General features: G+C 43.7%; 1 protein-coding gene across 3 annotated transcripts in view; it reads right to left on the bottom strand.

Annotated features, from left to right (window-relative positions):
* The window catches only part of MID2 (midline 2), a 300,307-nt gene that overhangs the window by 16,954 nt on the left and 259,404 nt on the right, over positions 1 to 23,949 (bottom strand). For all 3 annotated transcript variants that reach the window (XM_073600578.1, XM_073600577.1, XM_073600579.1), the window contains one exon: positions 10,717 to 10,924. In XM_073600578.1, the coding sequence (XP_073456679.1) occupies positions 10,717 to 10,924 (208 nt within the window). The remainder of the gene's footprint in view (positions 1 to 10,716; positions 10,925 to 23,949) is intronic.

The raw sequence follows: 23,949 nt of genomic DNA, 5'->3' as shown, positions 1-23,949 counted from the left end.
ATAGGGGATAGTTTTATGGCATTTTTATTGATAATTTTTTTTTTTTACTAGTAATGGCGGCGATCAGCGATTTTTATCGTGACTGCGACATTATGGCGGACACATCGGACATTTTATGACACATTTTTGGGACCATTGGCATTTATACAGCGATCAGTGCTATACAAATGCATTGATTCCTGTGTAAATGACACTGGCAGTGAAGGGGTTAACCACTAGGGGGCGGGGAGGGGTTAAGTATGTCCTGGGGAGTGATTCTAACTGTGGGAGGGGCATGGCTACATGTGACACGTCACTGGGAGCAGAGATCAGTGGCACTGTCACTTGGCAGAACGGGGAGATGCTTGTTTACATCAACATCTCCCCATTCTTCCTCTCCGTGAGGTGATCGCGGGTATCCCGGCGGCGATTGAGTCCGCAGGACCCATGACCCGAGACATGGAGCTCCCGTCCGGTAGCGGCACGCACGCAATGGCACGGCGGCAAATTTAAAGGGACGTACGGGTACGCCCATTTGCCCAGCCATGCCATTCTGCCGATGTACATCGCCGTGTGCCAGTCCGGAACCGGTTAACCACTTCCTACCCCGCGAAGCTGAAAGACTGCTACAGCGGGGGCTTAATTTGCGGGGAGGGCATACATGGACGTCCTCCTGTGATCACGCTGCCCACGTGCTCTGTGATCGCCGAGTCCTACGGACTCAGCTGATCACAGATTGGGTTAAAGGGCCAATCACAGCGGCCCTTTACCATGTGATCAGCTGTCAGCCAATGGCAGCTGATTATAGGATGTAAACACAAGCCGGTTATCTGCCTTTCTTTCGGAGAGAAGAAGAGAGCCGAGAACCAGCTTGTGTTAAAGGGACATTGGCACTGATAATTAGGGCACTGATTATCAGTGCAGTCCCAACAGTGTCCACCAGTGCTGCCAATCAGTGCCCATTAATGCTGCATCATTAGTGCCTCCCTATCAGTGCCACCTATCAGTTCCGACTCGTTAGTGCCCATCAGTGCTGCTTCATCAGTGCCGCCTATCAGTGCCCATCAATGCTGCTTCATTAGTGTCTCCTCATCAGTGCCACCTCATTAGTGCCGCCTATCATTGCCCATTAATGCCGCTTCATTAGTGCTGCCTATCAGTGCCCATTAATGCCGCTTCATTAGTGCTGCCTATCAGTGCCCATCAATGCTGCTTCATTAGTGCCTCCTCATCAATGCCGCCTCATTAGTGCCTATCAGTGCTGCCTCAGTGCCCATCAATGCTGCTTCATTAGTGCTGCCTATCAGTGCCCATCAATGCTGCTTCATTAGTGCCGCCTATCAGTGCCCATCAATGCTGCTTCATTACTGCCTCCTCATCAATGCCGCCTCATTAGTGCCACCTATCAGTGCTGCCTCAGTGCCGCCTATCAGTGCCCATCAATGCTGCCTCATCAGTGCCACCTATCAGTGCTGCCTCAGTGCCACCTATCAGTGCCCATCAATGCTGCCTCATCAGTGCCGCCTCATAGTGCCCATCAATGCTGCTTTATTAGTGCCGCCTATCAGTGCCCATCAATGCTGCTTCATTAGTGCCACCTCTTTAGTGCCGCCTATCAGCGCCCATCAATGCTACTTCATTAGTGCCTCCTCATCAGTGCCACCTATCAGTGCCGCCTCATTAGGGCCCATCAGTGCCACCTATCCGTGCCCATCAATGGTGCTTCATCAGTGCCTCCTCATTAGTGCCTCATCAGTGCCGCTTCATTAGTGTCCATCAGTGCAGCCTCATCAGCGCACATCAGTGAAGGAGAAAAATTACCTGTTTGCAAAATGTTAAAACAAACTATGAAATTTTTTTTTTTTTTTCTAACATTTCGGTCTTTTTTTCATTTAGCAAAAAATAACCCCCCCCCCAGTGGTGATTAAATACCACCAAAAGAAAACTCATATTTGTCTGAAAAAAAAATGATTAAAATGTAATTTGGGTACAGTGTAGCTTGAAAATTGGCCTGGGCAGGAAGGGGGGTGAAAGTGCCCGGTAGGCAAGTGGTTAAGGATTTGATTTCTGTATTCACTGAAAGGTTGGAAAACAAACTTCACCTATGAATGTATACACTAATGAGCGAACCTTCTTCCATAGAATCGTGGGTGACCTAGTAACACATAGGGGGGGTCTATTTTTGGCATACATTACCAGGCGGGTTTGCCTTTGATCTCGCTCTTTGCCCCGAGCAAACTGGTTAATGGTTACCGCTAAGAGCGTTTCTCTAAACTGCCATTTACATAATCCAGAAAGCGGTAAACCCCTTTACTACCGGCGCCTCTCTGCTCCTCATCTATACTAATGCAAAACAGTGTTAAAAATGCATTAACCCGGGCGCTGCCTTTTGCAAAGGATTCTGGGTAATACGTCCACCTCCAGCAGGCATTTTTTTTTTCCTTGTAATTTTTTTTTTTTTTATGAACTCAGCAAAACAGATTTCTTCTGTACTGGAATTTAAACATTATGAACACCTCTGCAGCGAGGAGTGGGGTTTTTTCACGCTTTGAGAGCCTGAAGTGCTATGTACCTGATTAAAAATGAATGTTTGAGGATGGCGCGCTGCATGTTAAACAGACTGTGCGCGAGATTTTTTTAAGCCGAGTCGACAGCATCATTGTAATCCGTGTTGTCAGGAACCGACTGACCACGTAGAGTGGGGGGCCGGGGGCCCGGGGGTCCACGGGGGGGGGGAGGTGCTGGAATTACACAGGGCCATTAAAAGTTGTTCTAACCGATTTAGACATTCCCTGTGTGCTCCGGATTACGGGCAAGACAGCAAAAAGCTTTTTGTTATTCAGGTAAAAAAAAAAAAAGGCATAGAGGCATCATGTAAGGCTAGGTACTTTAGATTTAAAATGTATGTGAAAAAAAAAAAGATTTTTTTTTAATATATGTATGCCCATGTGCATTGAAGCCCAACTCCCAGATCATTTTTTTTTTTTTTTTTATATCTGGGAGGTTTCGAAAATAGAAAAGCACCTCCTCTATGGCGGCGTTCTTCGCAGTACCTAATTTCTGCCACAAGATGTCCTCAGTCTTACAGTGACACCCAATTTGATTCAACCCAGAAGACCCGAAGACATACTGTAAGTGCAGGACCACAGCACCTTGCATTCCTTGTTTTGTTTTCATATAAGTGCATCACCTGCTCTATGGTGTTGTCCCTCAATTTTGCCACAAGAGGTCCTCAGTCTTCCAAATTTAATGACACCCAATGTCATTCAACCCAGAAGACTGAGGACATACTGTAAGTGCATGACTATGGCACCTTGCATTCCTTGTATTGTATTCATACTGTACATGCATCACCACAGCACCTGCTCTATGGTGGTGTCCCCTGCAGTACCGTCTCTTCTGCCACAAGAGATCCTCAATCTTCCAAATTTAACGACACCCAACATCCACCAACCCAGAAGACTGAGGACATATTGGAAGTGCATGATCACGGCACCTTGCATTCATACTGTAAGTGCATCACCGTAGCAACTGCTCTATGGCGTTTTCCCTTGCATTACCTCTCTTCTGCCACAGTATTCCAAATTTAATGACAGCCAGAAGACTGAGGACATACTGTAAGTGCATGAATATGGCACTTTGCATTCCTTGTATTTTATTCATACTTTATGTGCATCACCACAACACCTGCTCTATGGTGCTGCCCCCCTGCAGTACCTCTCTTCTGCCACAAGAGATCCTCAATCTTCCAAATTTAATGACACTCAACATCCACCAACCCAGAAGACTGAGGACATATTGGAAGTGCATGATCACGGCACCTTGCATTCATACTGTAAGTGCATCACCGCAGCACCTGCTCTATGACATTGTAGCCTGGAGTACCTCTCTTTTGCCACAAGAGGTCCTCGGTCTTCCGAATTGAATGACACCTGAAATCATTCAACCCAGAAGACTGAGGACATACAATGCAACGTAGCATGGTCATGCACTTACAGTATATCCTCAGTCTTCTGGGTTGAATGGTGACTGAGGACCTCTTGTGGCAAAAGAGAGGTACTCCAGGGAACAACGCCATAGAGCAGGTGCTGCGGTGATGCACTTATAGTATGAATGCAAGGTGCCGTGATCATGCACTTCCAATATGTCCTCAGTCTTCTTGGTTGGTGGATGTTGGATGTCCTTAAATTTGGAGGATTGAGGATCTCTTGAGAGGTACTGCAGGGGACACCACCATAGAGCAGGTGCTGTGGTGATGCACATAAAGTATGTGAATACAATACAAGGAATTCAAGGTGTCATAGTCATGCACTTACAGTATGTCCTCAGTTCTGGGTTGAATGACGGTGGGTGTCATTAAATTTGGAAGTTTGAGGATCTTTTGTGGCAGAAGAGAGGTACTGCAGGGGACACCACCATAGAGCAGGTGCTGTGGTGATGCACATAAAGTATGAATGCAATACAAGGAATGCAAGGTGCCATAGTCATGCACTTACAGTATGTCCTCAGTTCTGGGTTGAATGATGGTGGGTGTCATTAAATCTGGAAGACTGAGGACCTCTTGTGGAAAGAGAGATATACTGCAAGGGAACAACGCTATAGAGCAGGTGCTGCGGTGATGCACTTGCAGTATAAATACAATGCAACGTAGCATGGTCATACACTTACAGTATTTATACTGCAAGTGCATCACCGCAGCGCCTGCTCTATAGCGTTGTTACCTTGCAGTATCTCTCTCTTGCCACAAGAGGTCCTCAGTCTTCCAGATTTAATGACACCCAACGTCATTCAACCCAGAACTTTGGTCCTCTCAGAAAATTTCCTATGTCTTTAGAGCCTCGGTAACATCAGGCGCATTTCCTCACACACGCCCGTGATGGGATCCATAGTGAAAACACAAAATTAAGACCGCTATCTACAAGCACACTGCTCTCTCTTCTCTCACAGAATGGCTGAAATAGTTAATAATTTACTTGTTTTTCATGCATTGGGGGAATAATTTGGGAGGGACTCCTGAGATTATCTTTAAAAACTGCTGCTAAACTCGCATAAACTCAGTATGTAAAATGGATGTTTTTCACTGACATTTCAATTCCAGCTGTCAAGTTTCCAGTGAAAAAGGTTTTCATCTGCTCTGTGTACATAAGCCCTTACAGAGATAACAAACTCAAGACATTAGAGCCAGGCTGGGCGGGGGTCTGCACAGGGAGGTGGATGAGTGAGGGATGACTGTCTCTTTCTCAGCAGATAAAAGCTGGCAGCAGGGAGAGGGGGAGAGACAAAGAGTTCTGCAATTGCCGTCCATCACTAATCCCCCTCCCTGTGTGGGCCCACTACAAGAGGACTGGTGGTCCCCCCTCCTATCAGCGGCCCTGACTGTAAGTGCATGACCAAAGCACCTTACATTTCTTGTATTATATTCATAGTGTAAGTGCATAACCGCAGCACCTGCTCTATGGCGTTGTCCCCTGCAGTACCTCTCTTTTGCCACAAGAGTTCTCAGTCTTCTGGGTTGAATGACATTGGGTGTCATTAAATCTGGAAGACTGAGAACCTCTTGTGGCAAAAGATAGGTACTGCAAGGGACAACTCCATAGAGCAGGTGCTGTGGTGATTAATTTACAGTATTAATACAATGCAAGGTGCCATGGTCATGCACTTACAGTATGTCCTCGGTCTTCTGGGTTGATGACATTGGATGTCATTAAATTTGGAAGACTGAAGAACATACTGTAAATGCATGACTATGGCACCTTGCATTGTATTCATACTGTAAGTCCATCATCAAAGCACCTGCTCTATGGTGTTGTCCCTTGCAGTACCTCTCTTTTTGCCACAAGAGGTTCCCAGTCTTCCAGATTTAATGACATCCAACGTCCACCAACTCAGAAGACTGAGGACATAGTAGTAAGTGCATGACCACAACACCTTGCATTTCGTGTATTCTATTCATGCAAGTCACCATGCTCGTGCCTCTCTCTACATCACCAAGGATTTCCATTGCTAGCAGTAGATCCTAGGAGGACAATGGTCCCTGTCAGTCACATGACCTTAACCCCAAAATATTTAATTACAATATAGAAATCCTCCACCCACCTTATCTTACAAACGGTGAATTATTTTTTAAACCTCTTTTTTTTTTTCTATAGTCTTAGTCCATCCCACCCCCTCCCTCCGTTAATACCTAGGGAGATATCCCAGGTGGCACTGGCTCACACTGTGTGGATGGAGGAGCATCCAAACCTAGACGAGAGAGCCGGGCCCCCAATGACCTCAGAAGCAAGATGGCGGCACAAGATCCTTTGTGCGGCAGATCACAATGGGACTTTGCAGGGAGGGTGGGTATTAAATTGCAGGATATCCCAGCTAACCAGTTAAAAGAGGTTTATGATCCAAATAAACCCCTGGGGAGCTGTGAAGTTCCACTTCTCGAAAAAACCTTGAATGTATTAAAGCGTATAAAAGATTTTAGTAATCAGGTTTACACCTACTTTGACCAGTTGAGGACTTCAGACGTGCAGTGTATGCCCTAAAATTTTCCTCAGAGGACATAGGGCATACTCCCTATGTCCTTTTTTTCTTTCCTCTGCTGCTATTGCCAGTGAATTCCAGCTGGGAATTGTTCTGAATTGCAACAGCTGCTGCTGTGTAAATCAAAGCTTCTAAAGCATGCTCGGAAGGGTTCTTTTAGGTGAGAACAGTGGTCAATTGATCTCCTGCCTACATTGATCATTAATGTAAGGGGTCCCTTCTCCACTGACAAGGAATGTGAAGGGCTATTTCTCCACTGGCCACCAATATATTAAAGGGACCTGTCTCTACTGATGACCAATGTAAATGGATCCATTTTCACTGGCTACCAATGTAGGTGGGTACTTTCCAATGACCACCAATAAAAGGGGCCACATCTCTGCTGACCTCCAATATTAGGGGCCATGTCTCCAGTGACCTTCACTGCTGCTGTGTAAATCAAATCTTTTAAAGCATGCCTCGAAAGGTTACTCCAGAAGTTTCTAGGTGTTCTTTTAGGTGAGAACTGTGGCCAATGGATCTCCTGCCTCCACTGACCATTAATGTAAGGGGTCCTTTTTCCATTGACACCCAATGTGAAGGGCCATTTCTGCACTCACCACCAATCTATAAAAGCGACCTGTCTCCACTGATGACCAATGTAAGAGGATCCATTTCCACTGACCACCAATGTAACAGGTCACTTCTTTACGGACCACCCATATAAGGGGACCCATCTCCACTGATTATCAATGTAAGGGTACTTCTCCACTGATCACCAATATAAGAGTGCCCTTCTGCACTGTTCACCAATGTACGGGGGGACACTTTTACATTTTATACCAATGCAAGGGGACTGGTCTCCACTGATTATCAATGTAAGGGGACACTTTTCTACTGACCACCAATACAAGGGGCCGCATCTTCACTGACCACCAACATAAGGGGACATATCTCCACTGGCCACCAGTATAGGGGGTGCTTCTCCACTGATAACCAATGTGAGGGGATACACTTCTTCACTGGCCACCAGAGCAAAGGGGCACTTTTCCATTGACCTTCAGTGTCCACTGACCACCAATGTAAGGGGTGGGGGTTATGTACACCCCATTTTAACTCTTTACAACCCTAGTGATCATGTTTTGAGTTGTAGAACTAATCATTTTATTGATTATTATGTATTTATTCTCCACTAACCACCAATGTAAAGGGACACTTCTACACTGGTCACCAATGTAAGGGGGCGCTTCTACAGTGGTCACCAATGTAAGGGGGCGCTTCTACGCTGGTCACCAATGTAACGGGGTGCTTCTACGCTGGTCACCAATGTAACGGGGCACTTCTACACTGGTCACAAATGTAAGGGGGCACTTCTACACTACCCACCGATGTGAGGGGGCACTTCTACACTACCCACCGATGTGAGGGGGCACTTCTGCACTGATCATTAATGTAAGAGGATATGTCTCCACTGACCACCAATATAAGGGGACACTTCTACATTCACCACCAATGTAAAGGGACATTTATCCACTGATCACCAATGTAAGGGGACACTTCTACATTGATCACAAATGTAAGGGGAGCCTTCTACATTCACCACCAATGTAAAGGGACACTTATTCACTGACCACCCCCGTAAGAGGATCCAGCTCTACTGCCCACTTCTCCGACGACTACAAATGTAAGGCATCTGGAAAAGGTAAATATAAAAAAAAAACCTAAATGCAAATACACGTGGGGGGAGTGGGGCCCTGAAGGGGGAGATATGGGTCCTATGCAGTGCATGTAGACAGAGTGGCTGCAAAATGCCTGCAGGAGATTGGCACTGATATGCGACAAACAAGGACAAAAGGTGAAAATGAATATTGCATTAAAACCAAGCGGCAACTGTTTACGATACACAGTGCACATGGCAAAATAAACGCCATTTAGGGTTTAAACTTACTTTAAACTGTCATATTTTCACAATTTTATTTCTCATGCACAGATTGGGATTCTCCATATAAAAAAAAAAAAAAGAAAAAAAAAACGGCAACATCTGTCAGTGCAGTCATATTTTCTCAAACATATGCTCATCGCTGAAACTAAAAATAGCCGAGATCAGCACCCTCTCGGTATGGTAATGCTTATGTTTAAGGAAAAAAAAAAAGAAGACATCTGGACCAGAAAATGTATTGCCCTGGAATATCCCCTTGCCCTGTTTATGGGAAACATACGGTACATTTTTCATAGTACAATTAGTAGTGAGAATCTGCATTCTGATAAACATCCAGATCTCTCCCATTATCTTGTAATCAGATATAATATTTAAATCTGAAGTTTAATCCACTTATATTTTACATTCCATGGTTCCTCCCCTAGAGTCCCTCCAGAGGTTGCCTACCCAATGTAAGCTGGCCCTGCTCCACTGACCACCAATGTAAGGGGTCCCTTCTCCACTTACAACCACTTTTCCAACGATCATCAATGTAAGGGGACCCCATCTGCACTGGCCACCAATGTAAGCTGGCCCTTCTTCATTGTCCATCAGTGCACCAATGTTAGAAGCCATTTCTTCACTGGCTTACATGGGTGATCAGTGGAAAAAGACACCCTTACACTGGCAGTCAGTGCAGAAGTGGCTCCTTACATTATCCATCAGTGGAGAAAGGTCCTCTTATATGGGTGATCATTGGAGAAAGACACCCTTACATTATGTAGAGTATCTTTCTTCACTGGCCACCAACATAAGGGGGCCCATCCCCACTGGTCACCATTGTAAGGGGGCCCATCTCCACTAAACCTCAATGTAACGGGAAATTTCTCTCACCAACCATCATTGTTAGGAGCACTTCTTCACCGACTACTAATATATGGGGCCCTTCTCCACATACCACCAATGTAAGAGGACCCTTCTCCATTGATCATCAATCTAAGAGGACACTACTCCACTGACTTTCAGTGTAAGGGGAGCTTCTCCACTGACCACCAATTAAGGAGGTACTTCTCCAATGACATCGATGTAAGAGGGTTCTTCTCCGCTGGTCACCAATGTAAGGGGTCCTTTCTCCAATGACAACCAATGTAAGAGGTCACTTCTTCACCGACTACTAATATATGGTGCCCTTCTCCGTTGACCATCAATTTAAGAGGACACTACTTCATTGATTTTAGTGTAAGGGGAGCTTCTCCACTGACCACCAATATAAGGAGGTACTTCTCCAATGACCATCAATGTAAGGGGATTCTTTTTTACTGGTCACCAATGTAAGGGGCCCCTTCTCCACTGACCACCAATGATAGAAGCCACTTCACTGACTTACTGCACATAGGTGATCAGAGGAAAAGGACACCCTTACACTGGTACCCAGTGCAGAAGTGGCTCTTTACATTGGTCATCAGTGGAGAAAGATCTTCTTACATGGGTGATCATTGGATAAAGACACCCTTATATTGGTGGAGAATATTTCTCCACTGGCCACCAATGTAAGGGGGCAAATCTCCGCTAAACCCCAATGCCATGGGACATTTCTCTCACTAACCATAATTGTAAGAAGTCCTTATTCACTGACTACTAATATATGGGGCCCTTCTCCTCTTACCACCAATGTAAGAGGACACTTCTCCATTGACCTTCAGTGTAAGAGGAGAGTGTAAGGGAGCTCATCTCTACTGGTCACCAATATAATGGGGCACTTCTCCGCTGACCACCAATGTAAGGGGGTTCTTTACCAGTGTATGGGAGCACTTCTCCAATGACCACCAGCATAAAGGGTCACTCCTCTACTGACCTCCAATGCAAGGGAGCTTTTCTCCACTAGTCACCAATGTAAGGGGGCTTTTCACTACTGGTCCCTAAAGGGGACACTTTTCTCTGCTGGCCACCAGAGTAAGGGGTTACTTCTCTATTGACCTTCAGTGTAAGGGGGTGCATTTCAACTGACCACCTGTGTAAGTGGCGGGGGGGTTATGTAAATTCTTTAACTCTCTACAGTCCTACTGGTCATGCTTTGAGTTGCAGACCTAATCATTTTATTGAGGGTTCTCTGAGACCTGAACACTATGTTAAGGGTTCCTCCACAGTAAACCGGTTGAGAAATGTTACATTAAATACTCCTTATGGAATAAGTCCTATGCAGCCATCACGTTGCCTTTGTCCATGTCATACTGGTGTGCCTCTCTGATCACGACAGCTGTATATATAAGAACACTTCAAGGTCCCATGGTACTGTTCAGGCCACTTACCAGGTAGAATTTCCAACAGCTACTTCCCAGTAATGACACCCGCTGTCAATGAAGACATTCCCTGTTGCCCCGTAGCAGCCCGTCCCGCTGAACCGCTCAGGCGTGTGGCTCTTCTTCAGGGAGCTCTCTTCTTTCTCCATCTGCATTCCGTCATTCGATATCTTTAGCTTCTTGTGAGCAAATTTGGGATCAAGTTTGAACGGCTGACCTAGAATGAGGAATGACATACAGAATCTCATGAAGGGCGACATATTCATATTCTATAGTTATATTCTATCTACATTCTACATTCATATAACTATTATCCGAGCCGCATTATTCAGATTTATTTCCTTTTTCTTTTATGCTACCTGTGCCTTGTCGGTTAGAGCTGAACAGATATAAAAGAGACAAATCCATGCTCTTCTATAATGATTAATTAATAAATGTCTTTTTTTTTTAATTTTCTAGTATAAGTACCTGACTTGGTATCAGCACTTTGAAATGACCTGTACAGCAGAATGTGAGAAGCAGGTGGAGACACTGAGAACCAATCAGGTGTGCTCCATTGAAGGAACATGATGATGGGAGGAGAGATCAGAGTGAACATGGGATGGTCTGCTGCTGCTCTTTCGCTGTCCGGTTATAGGTTGGTGGGTGGAGGTGGGGCCCTAACTGTAAGTGGTGTCATTCTCCTGGCTGTGCTAAATTGGGGAGCTGTGCAGTCCTGGGACAGGATGGCCAGATATACAAATATATCTGCTCAAATACATATATGGGAGCTGTTTTGCCTGCCAAAAGAACTTGTATTTCTGTCCACCCAGTCCTGAGATTTACACAGCTCTACCACACAGCACAGCCCCATCTGGCACGACAGGAGACCTGAGTTTTTTCTCCTGCAGGTCAGTAACACTTGAAGGTCTTGTCCCTCCCCCAGCCTTTGGAGAATTAAAAGGAAAAGCAGCAGATGGATAAGCTCATCTCTCTGCTATCTCCTACTATCAGCGTGCTCTATGTTAGCACTGCAGCACAACTAATTGAAACCTTGAACTGCTTCTCCTTCACAGAGTCTGAGTTTTGCTGAACAGAGACTGATAACAGGTACATATAAGGTGCTTACATTGCTTGATTTTAAAAATAATAATAATTTTGTCTTTTATATCTGGAGTTCAGCTTTAACCACTGACTCCTGATGTCTCCTTAAAGAGAACCTGTCACCAAAAAAATGCATCACATAGTAAACTTTTTGTCCCTTATGTGATGAAAAATAAAGCTTGGTGAACAAATAATTTAAAGTTTTAAACGTAAAAATTGAAAGTTACATCCAAGCACTTAATATCCCTCCCCAAATTAAAATGTTTGAGCCCCCCACCACATACATGCACACACGAAAATGTTGATTGCGCTACACATGTTACACATCGCCATGCCAGAGTGATATCAATAATTCTAAGCCCATTATTCATGGTTAACTCTACATTGATGAGCTGTAGGGGCATTTAAAATGTTGTCTATGGAAAACATAGGGCACTGAAGTTGGTTACCGTTTGATAGGTGCATGCAATTTTAGGGCTTGACATGTTGGGTATCTATTTACTCGGTGCAACCTCAGCTTTTATATTTTACCATAAAAGTGGTAAAATATTGCGTTTGTACCTTAAAATGACCTTTAGTATATTACTAGAATTTTGCATTTTTTTTTAAACCATTGCGCTAATATAATGTTTCATGGTCACACGCAATTTTGAGACTTGGTGTGTTGGGTATCTATTCACTCGATGCAACCTCATCTTTTATAGGTTACCAAAAAGTGGATAAAATATTGTGCGCGTTTACCCCAAAATTAACTTTAGTGTTTATCCTACTGAAATTTAAATTTCATAAACCGTCGTGCAGAGGCACACGCAATTATAAGGCCTGACATGTTTGGTATTTATTTACTCGGTGCAGCCTCATCTTTCATATTTTACAAAAAATAGGTCAAATGTTGTGTTTATATACCCTAAAATTAACTTTAATATATTTCTCACTGAAATTTTGCGTTTCGGGGGGGGCGTGACCGGAAGTTGCCCTGCATGGACGCTTGAATCCTCAGCTCTCCACTAGCCCACAGCCTTAGGCCTAAAAGGGGGACTTTTCGCCACATTTTATGGGAGGAAGCAGGAGAACCAGGTCCTCTAAGCCCAAGGGATCGTCCCAGCCACCATCCGGCTCCTCTACAAGCCTCCATGGGTACTTTAAACCGCCCTCCATGTCCGGGGACGAACGGGACAAGATGGCGCCGACGGCTCCTATCTCCTCCACGAGGCAGCCACTGCAACAGCGCTCGGCATCACCTCCACTACCCCAGCGAGCAGCGGACCTGGAGCGGGAGATGGAGGGACAGACGAGCAGGGGATCAGCAGCAGTGAGTCCATCCCCACCTCTCCCAGCACAAGGGAAGCATCAGGGCGCGCCCCAGGACACATCATTAGGCCTCACTGCAGCCTCTTACACGCAGTGCTCAGAGGCCTTTCCGCAGCTGCTGCGCTCGGTATCAGACCCATCCCTATCCCCCACACCATCACTGCAGCCTAGTGATTTTCCCCCATTACCAGACCCAGAGGGAATATGGGACCATGGACTTTTACCAGAGGCACAATATGGAGGATGCATCCCCCAACCGGTGCTTGATCCCCCCCCTGAACCCCTCAGCCGCAGAGACAAGCCCGCCACAGTGCCTCCAGGCCCACAGAACAGGGGACAAACCTGATAAAATCATACGCCCAGGTGACAAGTTCACCGACCCTGACCCCTATGGATGCCCTGGAAGGGGGTCATTCTTCTTATTCACAGAGGCCTTCATGGGGGAACACGGGGGCCCCCCCAACTCCTGTTATGGGACTCTCGGAAACCTGCACCCCCACCACTCAGGCAGGGGATAACACGAGACGAATTATTGACCTGATAGATGTGGCGAACAGGAATAAGCTGGAGCGTTAGTTCTCGGCTTGGATGCAGAAAAAGCTTTTGACCGCCTTGGCTGGTCCTTCCTGTTCGCCACATTGAACTGCATGGGGTTCCGGGGCCCATTTGTGCAAGCCATTAGACATCTGTACACCAATCCCTCATCCCAGGTAAAAACTCCCTTTGCTCTCTCGCGGGCTTTCCCGATCGCAAATGGAACCCGCCAGGGGTGCCCGCTTTCACCACTACTATTTGCGTTGTGTGTTGAGCCTCTGGTGGCGTCCATTCGGAAAAACCCGAATATACATCCCGCTGAGAGATAGCGAGTTTAAGTTGGCACTGTTTGCCGACGATATCATACTCACCTTAACCCAGCCTAGGATTTCACTCCCCAACTTACATGCTGAACTCGATCTATATAGATCTCTATCGGGTTACAAGATAAATGCAGCTAAGTCAGAAGCCTTACCCATCAATATCCCAACGCAGGAGAGCCAACACTTACAACAATGTTTTCCCTATCACTGGAAGACATTATCCCTGATATATTTGGGAGTTCAGATAACCCCTTCTTACTCCACCTTATAACGAGCTAATTATCCCCCTCTTTTCAAAACCATAAGGGACCTCCTACAAAAATGGAAGGCCCATCATATCTCCCTATTAGGGAGGATAGCTTCTGTTAAAATGGCTATCTTACCAAAGCTGCTTTATCTTTTCCAAACACTCCCCATCCCAATACCACAGGCTGAATTGAAGAAACTCCAGGCAGATCTGATATGCTTTGTCTGGAATTACAAGAGGCATAGAATACCAAAATCGGTCATGATGGCGGCGCGATCAGACGGCGGGTTGTCCTTCCCTGACCTAACTAAATACTATCAAGCCACCCAATTACGAGCCCTAGCCTCTTGGTTCACCCAACATTCCTATAATAGGTGGACAGAAATTGAAAAACTATGGATGGCACCGGTCCACCCAAATAGTATGCTATGGAATGCAACGGTGAAGGTAGATTCCACTAAGCTCTTGGGCCCCATGCTCCACCTTAGTTCACTCTGGCGTAAATTATCACGACTTTATAAACTATGCTCAGAAAGCTCACTTCTCACGTCATTCCTCTACAACCCCAGATTGCCTGCAGGTCTTACGCATCAGATGTCCTCTCCATGGGCAACGAGAGATTTGTTTCACTTTGGTCATTTGGTGCATCCATGCACGCGTAGATTGCTTTCCTTCACAGACCTCCATAAAAAATTTGACTTACCGCGGCAAGTGTTCTATGGATGCTTGCAGATTAGGCACTATGCTCAATCACTTGCCCTGAACTTACAATTCTCGGCCCCAACTCCTTTTGAAGGCCTGATATTGGAGGGTTCGGCTAGACATGGGCTAATTTCCGATATTTACCGGATACTAAATTCCTACAACATTACTGATCAGGGTAAACACGCATACATGCTCCGCTGGGAGAGGTTTTTGGGTGAGGAAATCCCAGAGTCTACATGGAAGACGGTCTGGTCTCAAGCAGCTAAGAGTTCACTCTGTACACTGTACAAAGAGAACGCCTATAAAATTCTTTTTTTATGGTATATGACACTTGATGTTCTCCACGCCATCTACCCTTCTAGTTCGGACAAATGTTGGCGGTGCCTGAAAGAAAGAGGAACCTTATATCACATCTATTGGTCATGTCCCAAAATAGTTCCCTTTTGGACGGAAACGCAATTGTTGCTGAACCGCCTGTTGGGCGTGCAGGTTCCTAGAGTCCCGAAATTATTTCTTCTTGGAGTGTCCGGAATACGTATATCTCGACACTCCAGGAAATTACTTGGCCATGTTCTTACAGCAGCGAGATGTCTGGTAGCCCTCCACTGGAAAAGACAGGCCCCGCCTACCCAAACAGACCTCTATACCAGAATAAAAGACATAGAGCTAATGGAGAAAATGACAGCCAGACTACAAAATAGATTGGAGGCACATGATAAGGTCTGGGAGGATTGGCATAGGCGAGAGGACCCACCCTAGACCGGCGGCTAAGCCCCCTCCCCTTCTTATTCCTCTTTTCTTCTTTCTTCCTTTATCTTCTTTCAATTCTTATAATGCTAGATTATATTCAGATTAACAAAGATATTTGCTGGCTGACAGTTGTAGAAGATATGGAATGTGCTATGCCACTACTGTACTTGGATGATTATATTCTGAAGTTTACTGATTACCAGATTAACTGTCCACCAGTTGCACTTAGTTACATGCAATACTATTGTCCTTTGTATGTATATATCTTTATGCATAATAAAAAACTGTTATTTGAAAAAAAAAAAGAAATTTTGCATTTCATAAACCGTCGTGCTAACATAATATTTCTCAATTATAAAGCTTGACATGTTGGGTATCTATTTACTCAGTGCAACCTCATCTTTTATATTTTACCAAATAGTGAATAAAATATTGCATTTGTCTACCATAAATTTAACTAGTGTATTTTTACTGAAATTTTGCGTTTCATAAACTGTTGTGTCTGTAAAACATATTAGCACAAGTCATTTTAAGGCTTGACTAGGGTATCTATTTACTTGGTGCAACCTCATCTTTTATATTTTGTGTGTGTGTGTAACCTAAAACTTTGGTGTATTTTATACAGAACTTTAGCGTTTTTAAAAACCATTGCGCTGATAAAATGTTTGACGGGCGCACGCAATTTTAAACAGCAAAAAGAAAAACACTCTTACGCATAATTATAATGGCCAGCCTAATTATGCGTGATGATCCACTCCTTAATAGATGATGTTTCTGGCTAAGCTGCCCTCTAGTACTGGGGATGTCCTTATTGCACTAGAAAGATAAAAAGAAGAAGAGCGGGTGAACCAGCCTTGTGCATTATCCCAAGCAAATGTATTATGTAAAAAGATAAAAACTATTCACAAGCATGTAGTAATAACACTTGAATAGGCCACGTCACGTGGCTATACAGTCCTGGGACCAGCAATCCTCAGATCGTAGGGGAGACCATACAGGAGCCCCTGCTGGCTAACACGTTTCAAACGTAAACTTTCTTCCTCAGAGGCTCAGAGGAACCTTCTTCCTCAGAGGCTCAGAGGAACCTTCTTCCTCAGAGGCTCAGAGGAACCTTCTTCCTCAGAGGCTCAGGGGAACCTTCTTCCTCAGAGGCTCAGAGGAACCTTCTTCCTCAGAGGCTCAGAGGAACCTTCTTCCTCAGAGGCTCAGAGGAACCTTCTTCCTCAGAGGCTCAGATGAACCTTCTTCCTCAGAGGCTCAGAGGAACCTTCTTCCTCAGCCGCTCTGAGGAACCTTCTTCCTCATCGGCTCTCAGGAACCTTCTTCCTCAGAGGTTCTGAGGAACCTTCTTCCTCAGAGGCCCTGAGGAATCTTCTTCCTCAGAGGCTCAGAGGAAAAAGGTTTATGTTTGAAACGTGTTAGCCAGCAGGGGCTCTTGTATGGTCTCCCCTATGATCTGGGGATTGCTGGTCCCAGGACTGCACAGCCACGTGACAGTGGCCTATTCAAGTGCTTTTATTACTACATGCTTGTGAGTAGTTTTTATCTTTTTACATAATAAATTTACTTGGGATAATGCACAAGACTGGTTCACCCTCTCCTTCTTTTTATCTTTCTAATGCATGCAATTTAAGGCTTAACATGTTGGGTATCTATTTACTTGGTGCAACCTCATCTTTTATATTTTACCAAAAATTATGAAAATATTTTGTGTTCTCTACAAATTAACTTTAATTATTTTTTTACACAAATTTTACCTTTCATAAACTGTTGCGCTAATAACAATGTTTATGCAATTTTAAAGTGGGAGTAAACTCCCTTGTATGATTTTTACCTATAGGTAAGCCTATACTAACGTTACCTATAGTTACAGTATACAGATATTTGCTTTAGATGCAGACGGTGACGTCACTGGAGCATGCGCTCTGAAGGAACAGTATACCCATGCCATTCCTTCGGATCTGTGCTGTAAACGGTGACTCCCACGGGAGTGACATCATCGCCGGCTTGCCCATTCATATCGCCGAAGCCCACGAACCCCGAAGGAAGACCGGGTGAAGATTGAAGCTCCTTCAGCGGTGACAGCATGCAGCTGGAGGGCTTCTTTTTCAGGCAAGTCTGTCATAATGTGCTAGTGAACGATGCATACTAGCAAATTATGACTTAAACTGCCCAGTGCCTATTTTTTTTTTAAATTTTTTATGCGGTTTACTACTGCTTTAAACTTTGACATGTTTGGTATCCATTTACTCGGTGCAACCTCATCGTTTAAATTTGACCAATTAATTGTGTTTGTGTACCCTAAAACTTTGGTGTATTTTTTACAGAAATGTATTGTTTTATAAACTGTTGCCCTAATATAACATTTCAGGGGCGCATGCAATTTGTAGGCTTGACATGTTGGGTATCCATTTACTCGGTGTAACCTCAACTTTTATACTTTACCAAAAAGTGGATAAAGTATTACATTTGTGTACCTTAAAATTAACTTTAGTGTATTTTTTTTGTGAAATTTTGTGTTTCATTAACGGCTGCACTAATAACAATGTTTCACGGGCGCACGCAATTTTAAGGCTTGACACGTTGGGTATCTATTAGACATGTGCGATTAGTTTCATACGAATCGAAAATTCGGACGAATTTCTGTAAATTCATACATTCGGGAGGATCCGAAATACGAATTGCCATGCTTCCGAATTTGGTACGAAATACGTAATTTCGTTTACGAATTTCGGATCCAAATTCCTAATGAACATTCGTAATTGTTACAAAAAGTAACCTAAAAGTTAAAAACCCCGGAAGTCAGCACAGCACAGGGATGGTGGGAGCCCCTCATAATGATAAATTCATCATAACGAACATTCGTAATTGTTACGGAAAGTTAACGAACAACGAAAATTCGTATATCGTATGAATTTAAATTGAATTTCAGACACGAATTACGAAATACTAATTAACTCTAATACGAAACGGAACAAAACAAAACAAATTTATTGACGGCGCACATGTCTAGTATCCATTTACATGGTGCAAACTCAGCTTTTATATTTTACCAAAAAAAAAGGTTAAAATATTTCATTTGTGTACACTACAATTAACTTTGGTTGATTTTTTTTTTTTTTTTTTACAGAAATGTTGCGTTTCATAAAACGTTGCGCTAATAACAATGTTTCAAGGGCGCACACAGTTTTAAGTCTGGACATGTTGGGTATCTATTTACTTGTTGCCATCTCATCTTTTATATTTTACCAACAAGTGGATAAAATATTGTGTTTGTGTACCCGAAAATTAACTTTAGAGTATTTTTTTACTGAAATGTTGTGTTTCATAAACCATTGGGCTAATATGATGTATTGTGGGCGCACGTAATTTTAAGGCTCAACATGTTTGGTTATTTACGCGGCACAACCTCATCGTTTATATTTTACCAAAACATTTTGTAAAATATTGTGTGTTTGTGTGCATTAAAAATATTTTTTTTACTGAAATTTTGCGTTTCATAGACCGCCAATATAATGTTTGGAGGTTTTAGCTAATCTTCAGGCCTAAAATGATTTATTTAAACGTTCACGAGAAATGCAAAAGGGTTAATGGATACATTTTTATTGAAATGCTACTTTTAGCAGTATTTAGAAAAAAAAAAAAAAAAAGATTGTTGTGGGAATTTTCGTAATGGGTGCTGGAACAAATTTTTGGGAACTTTTGGGAGCCTATGAGCTTCATACAGTTTTCTTTTACCTGGTCTTCCTCTGTCAGCTGTGCTTTATGCATATTACAGTATAGCGCAGGATGACAATGATACAGTGAGTCTTGAAGGCTCATCTTATCACCCCATGCATCATACCAGTTTGCCCTTGACAGTGGCAGTTAGAGGATTCAGAAATAAATCAAGTCTCTGCTCTATTTGCGAGAACCTAAAAAAAAAAATATTATACGAGCCGTGTTCTTGCGTATGAAGAACTGGCTTTCTTTATGGAACGACTTTACCCCCGTATAACGCTTGCCGAAAACAATAAATAACATACAACAAACCTAATCCATTTTACTGCAGCCCTATAGAGTAAATCAATGCTAAACTGAATATATGAGCTTTGCGTTTTAAATGCTCCTGGGCACTTTGTACTTGACTTGTCAGGCTGGTGATCTGAAATCCTTATTGAGTGTTTGGGCTTTTATAGGCAGCTGTTTTAGAAACTACATGGCCTATTTAAAAAGGGGGCAAATTCAAAATGGTGTTGCTTTTTCTTTTTTTTTCCATTTAAAGTGGAACTAACCTTTATAAATTGTTAGAAGGTGGAATAGGCTCTGTAGGCCTCTTCTGAAATAAAATATCTTCCCTGTCTGCAATAACAATGTTTTATTAATTGTACGCTGACTGCCACGCATGAGGTAGGAGTTGCTACCAAGTCATGTGTTGCCGATCAATGGATAAAGGCAAAATACTTTAGACCTGGAAGAAGACAGCAGAGGTGGTGATGGAGCAACAGTGTGGAGCGTGCACCTCACAACGCTGGAGAAGGACACTCTAGATCAGCTATTTTCAACTAGGGTTCCTTCAGAGGTTGCTAGGGGTTCATTGAGCTGTGGCCCTCCTATCTAAAGGTGCCTGGATAGTTCCATGTTCAATGTCACTTGGCAGAGCCAGTGGCATGACCCCAATAATCTTTTTAGCTATCGCTAAGAGGCCCACTGACCACCAAATGTAAGGAGCATTCTTCTACTGTCCACCAATGTAAGGAACATTCTTCCAACTAACCACCATTGTAAGGGACATTCTTCTACTGTCCACCAATGTAAGGGAATTTCTTCCCATTGACCACCAATTTAAGGGACATTCTTTGCAATAACCACCAATGTAAAATAATTTATTTCCACTTGAACACCAATTTAAGGGACATTCTTCCCTCTGACCATCAATGTAAGGGATATTCTTCCCTCTGACCATCAATGTAAGGGGCATTCTTCCCTCTGACCATCAATGTAAGGGGCATTCTTCTACTGTCTACCAATGTAAGGAGCATTCTTTCCCATGTCCCTTGATAAATTGATTTTAGGAGGGGTTTTCTTGAGACTGAAAAAATTATTTCAAGGGTTCTTCTGGGCTAAAAAGTTTTATAAAAGGTTACTCTAGGGGGTTTGTCTGCCATAATGTCCAAGTAGGCAGTAGCCATGGAACCACAGCAACACAGTTCTGCTTTAATCCCTATAACATACATGTACATGGGTGGAGCTTGAGGGGTCACAATGGTGACCCCGCCCATGCTCCAGGGGGCCCATGCAGCCTTCCTGTCGGATTAGGTTCTACACCAGGCATCCCTAAATTGTGGACACCAGCGGCAAAAAGCTCCCTGAGATGATTCAGTTTGCATAGGTAGCGCTATACAAGTCACTCATTCATTCAGCAAGTCACTTTCCTGTCTGGACTGCCACAGTCCCGCCATTTACGAACCAGTTTACCACCAAGCCATCGCCGCTGTCATTATCAAAGAGCCGGATGCATGGGAGGCAGAAAAGTCCTGGATGAAGGGCAGGAGGTGCCTGAGTTCACAAGCAGGTGATCGGTTGCCAAGATGCAGGGCAGTCCTAGAAACCAATCACCAGCTAGCAGCTCCCGCCCTCCATCCAGACCTGCTGTTCCTCCCACCCTCTGATCTGTTTGTTTAAGGTAGGACAGTAGGTGGACAACGTGAAAGGGAGGCTAAGGACACCAGTGTGAAGGGGGTTAGGATTATAATGTGAGGGGCTGAGGTCATGTGGGGGGCATGATGTGAACGGGAGGGAACCGTGGTGAAAGAAGTTCCCGACCCATTTTTTTTTTCTAAATTGCGCCGCACCAAGCCACATGGTGCTGCAGCAACATGCAGTTTGGCGCATGTGAAAATGCACAACAGGAGCCGATGTGTGGGGGTACCATTAAGAATTTATGGTACGTCTGCTAAAGTGCAGCACGTTCCTTGTGGCTTGGGAACATGTGCAAATTTTTGAGTGCGTTCCCCAGCTGCAAGGGTGGGAACCTAGCCTAAGACAAGAGGGGTGCTGTAAAGGGAAGGATTTGATCCATCACCCAAAAATGCATTTGCTAAAAGAAAATTTTATCCACTGGAACTCAGTGCATTTGAATTCAATAACCCTGTTTTACACTGTCACTGGGGAAAAGTGCTTGTCCTCTCACCCTGCGTAGGTAACTTAGTAAATTCAGATAACAGGGCTCACCCAGGCCCTCTGAGTTTCCGGTTTCACCTACACAAGGTGACAGGGCAAGTCCTTTCCCTCAGCGGCACGCTCTCTGCTCAGCCCCCCCCCCCTCCACCCATATAAAAAGAGGACATCATTTTTTTCAAACAAATTTTTCTTAATTAAAAGAAGAAAAAAAAATCATGGTTTTCAGCCAAAATTCGATCAAATACAAAAATCTGATTTTTTTTTTTTTTACTTTGAAATAATAAAGTAGATTTTGTTTCTTCACTTACATTTCACTGAAGTAATAATAATAAAAAAAAATTTTCAAGCAAATTTCACTTAAATAAAAAAAAGAGTAGATTTTTTTCCAAGCAAATTTTCACTTACATAAAAAAAAAAATAAAAAAATTAGACCCTCTACTTCAAGGAAGCTTCACTGAAATGAAAAAAAAAAAAAAAAGAGCAGATCATTTTTTATTTTTTAAAGTAAATTCCAAGTAGCTCAATGAGGTAAACTTAGAGTTTCCAATTTGGTGAAATTGCGCTAGCGAAATAATCGATAATTTCATGGCGAAATCAATTTTGTTAAATTCGCTTTGTTCATCCTCTATGATAATTATACAAGCTGAGCCTCCAATTTACTATGGTTTTCTTCCATGCTTTCAATCGGACTTCACTTTCAACATACGTGCCTTCAGTACTTTAAAAATAGGTGTGAAAATGGCTGGCAGCATGTGGTGTACTACAGTGAAACAAAACACTATTATTTTCCTAAGAATGGAACGGAGGCTTGTAAAGAAAGTAGCAGTATGAGATTTGGATTTCGTTTCAGAAGTATTACTGAATAGCTGCTTCCTCTATCCAGGGGTTGGGAATGTATGGTTTAATAGAAAGCAGAGTATTGTTTTCTCACTCTTGACACAATACGTGCAAAGACGCCTGGTGCCAATTTCCTGTTTATTCTCTTTTGCAGACGTGGGAAGTCGATTTTAACCCATGAGTGATGCAGAAGGTTGTAGAAAAGAACATTTTGAAAGCCCCATTTAAAATGAAAAATTAAAACTTGAAGATTGCTTAAGATTGAATTTTACTCAGGAATAGTTGAAAAGCACCTGTCCTATTTCCTGCCCAAAATGACCATGACTTGGAAGCACCAGGTCTTCTCCAGTTTGAATGAATAATACGGTCATCGGGACTAAGCATAACCTGGGTTCAGTCGGAAACATGTTTCAAACCCAGTTTGTAGGAACCCATGATTGCACCCCAGCCAACTCAATAAGCTGCGGCTGGGGTATCTCCCATCTTTCAGCTGCACATACATAAAGCATCGGGATGTTCATGATGCCATTGACCTACTATAACCACATGTTGGGCATTCCGTTCCAAAACCATGGGAATTATTAAGGAGTTGTGGCCCCCCCCCACTCGTTGCGGCTTCAACAGCCTCCACTCTTCTGGGAAGGTTTACTATTCGATTTTGGAGCATCTGTGGGAATTTTGCGCACATTTGTGAGGTCAGGTACCATTGTTGGATGAGAAGATCTGGCTCGCCATTAGCATTCTAATTCACCCCAAAGGTGTTCATTAGGGTTGGGGTCAGGTAAAGGTGTTGGATAAGGCGACCGGGATAACACTCAGTGTCCCAATTCATCCCAAAGGTGGTCAGTAGGGTTGAGGTCAAGTACTAATGTCAGATGAAAAGATCTGACCCCAAAGGTGTTCAGTAAGGTTGAGGTCAGGTACTAATGCCGGATGAGAAGATCTGATCTCAAAGGTGTTCAGTAGGATTGAGGTCTGGTCCTGATGTTGAATAAGAAGGCCTGATCCCAAAGGTGTTCAGTAGGGTTGAGGTCAAGTAATATTGTTGGATGAGAAGATCTTATCCAAAAGGTGTTTAGTAGGGTTGAGGTCCAGTACTGAAGTGAGATGAGAAGACCTGATCCCAAAGGCGATCAGTAGGGTTAAGGTCAGTTTGATGTTGGATGAGAAGACCTGATCCCAAAGGTGCTCAGTACAGTTGAGGTCAGATACTGATGTTGGATAAGAAGGCCTGAGCCCAAAGGTGCTCAGTAGGTTTTTGGTCAGGGCTCTGTGAAGGCGACTCAAGTT

Source organism: Aquarana catesbeiana, linkage group LG09 (assembly GCF_042186555.1).
Source record: "Aquarana catesbeiana isolate 2022-GZ linkage group LG09, ASM4218655v1, whole genome shotgun sequence".
NCBI classification, from domain to species: Eukaryota; Metazoa; Chordata; class Amphibia; order Anura; family Ranidae; genus Aquarana; species Aquarana catesbeiana.
The sequence above is the reverse complement of the archived record's forward strand: the minus strand, read 5'-3'. Positions and strand labels throughout refer to the sequence as shown.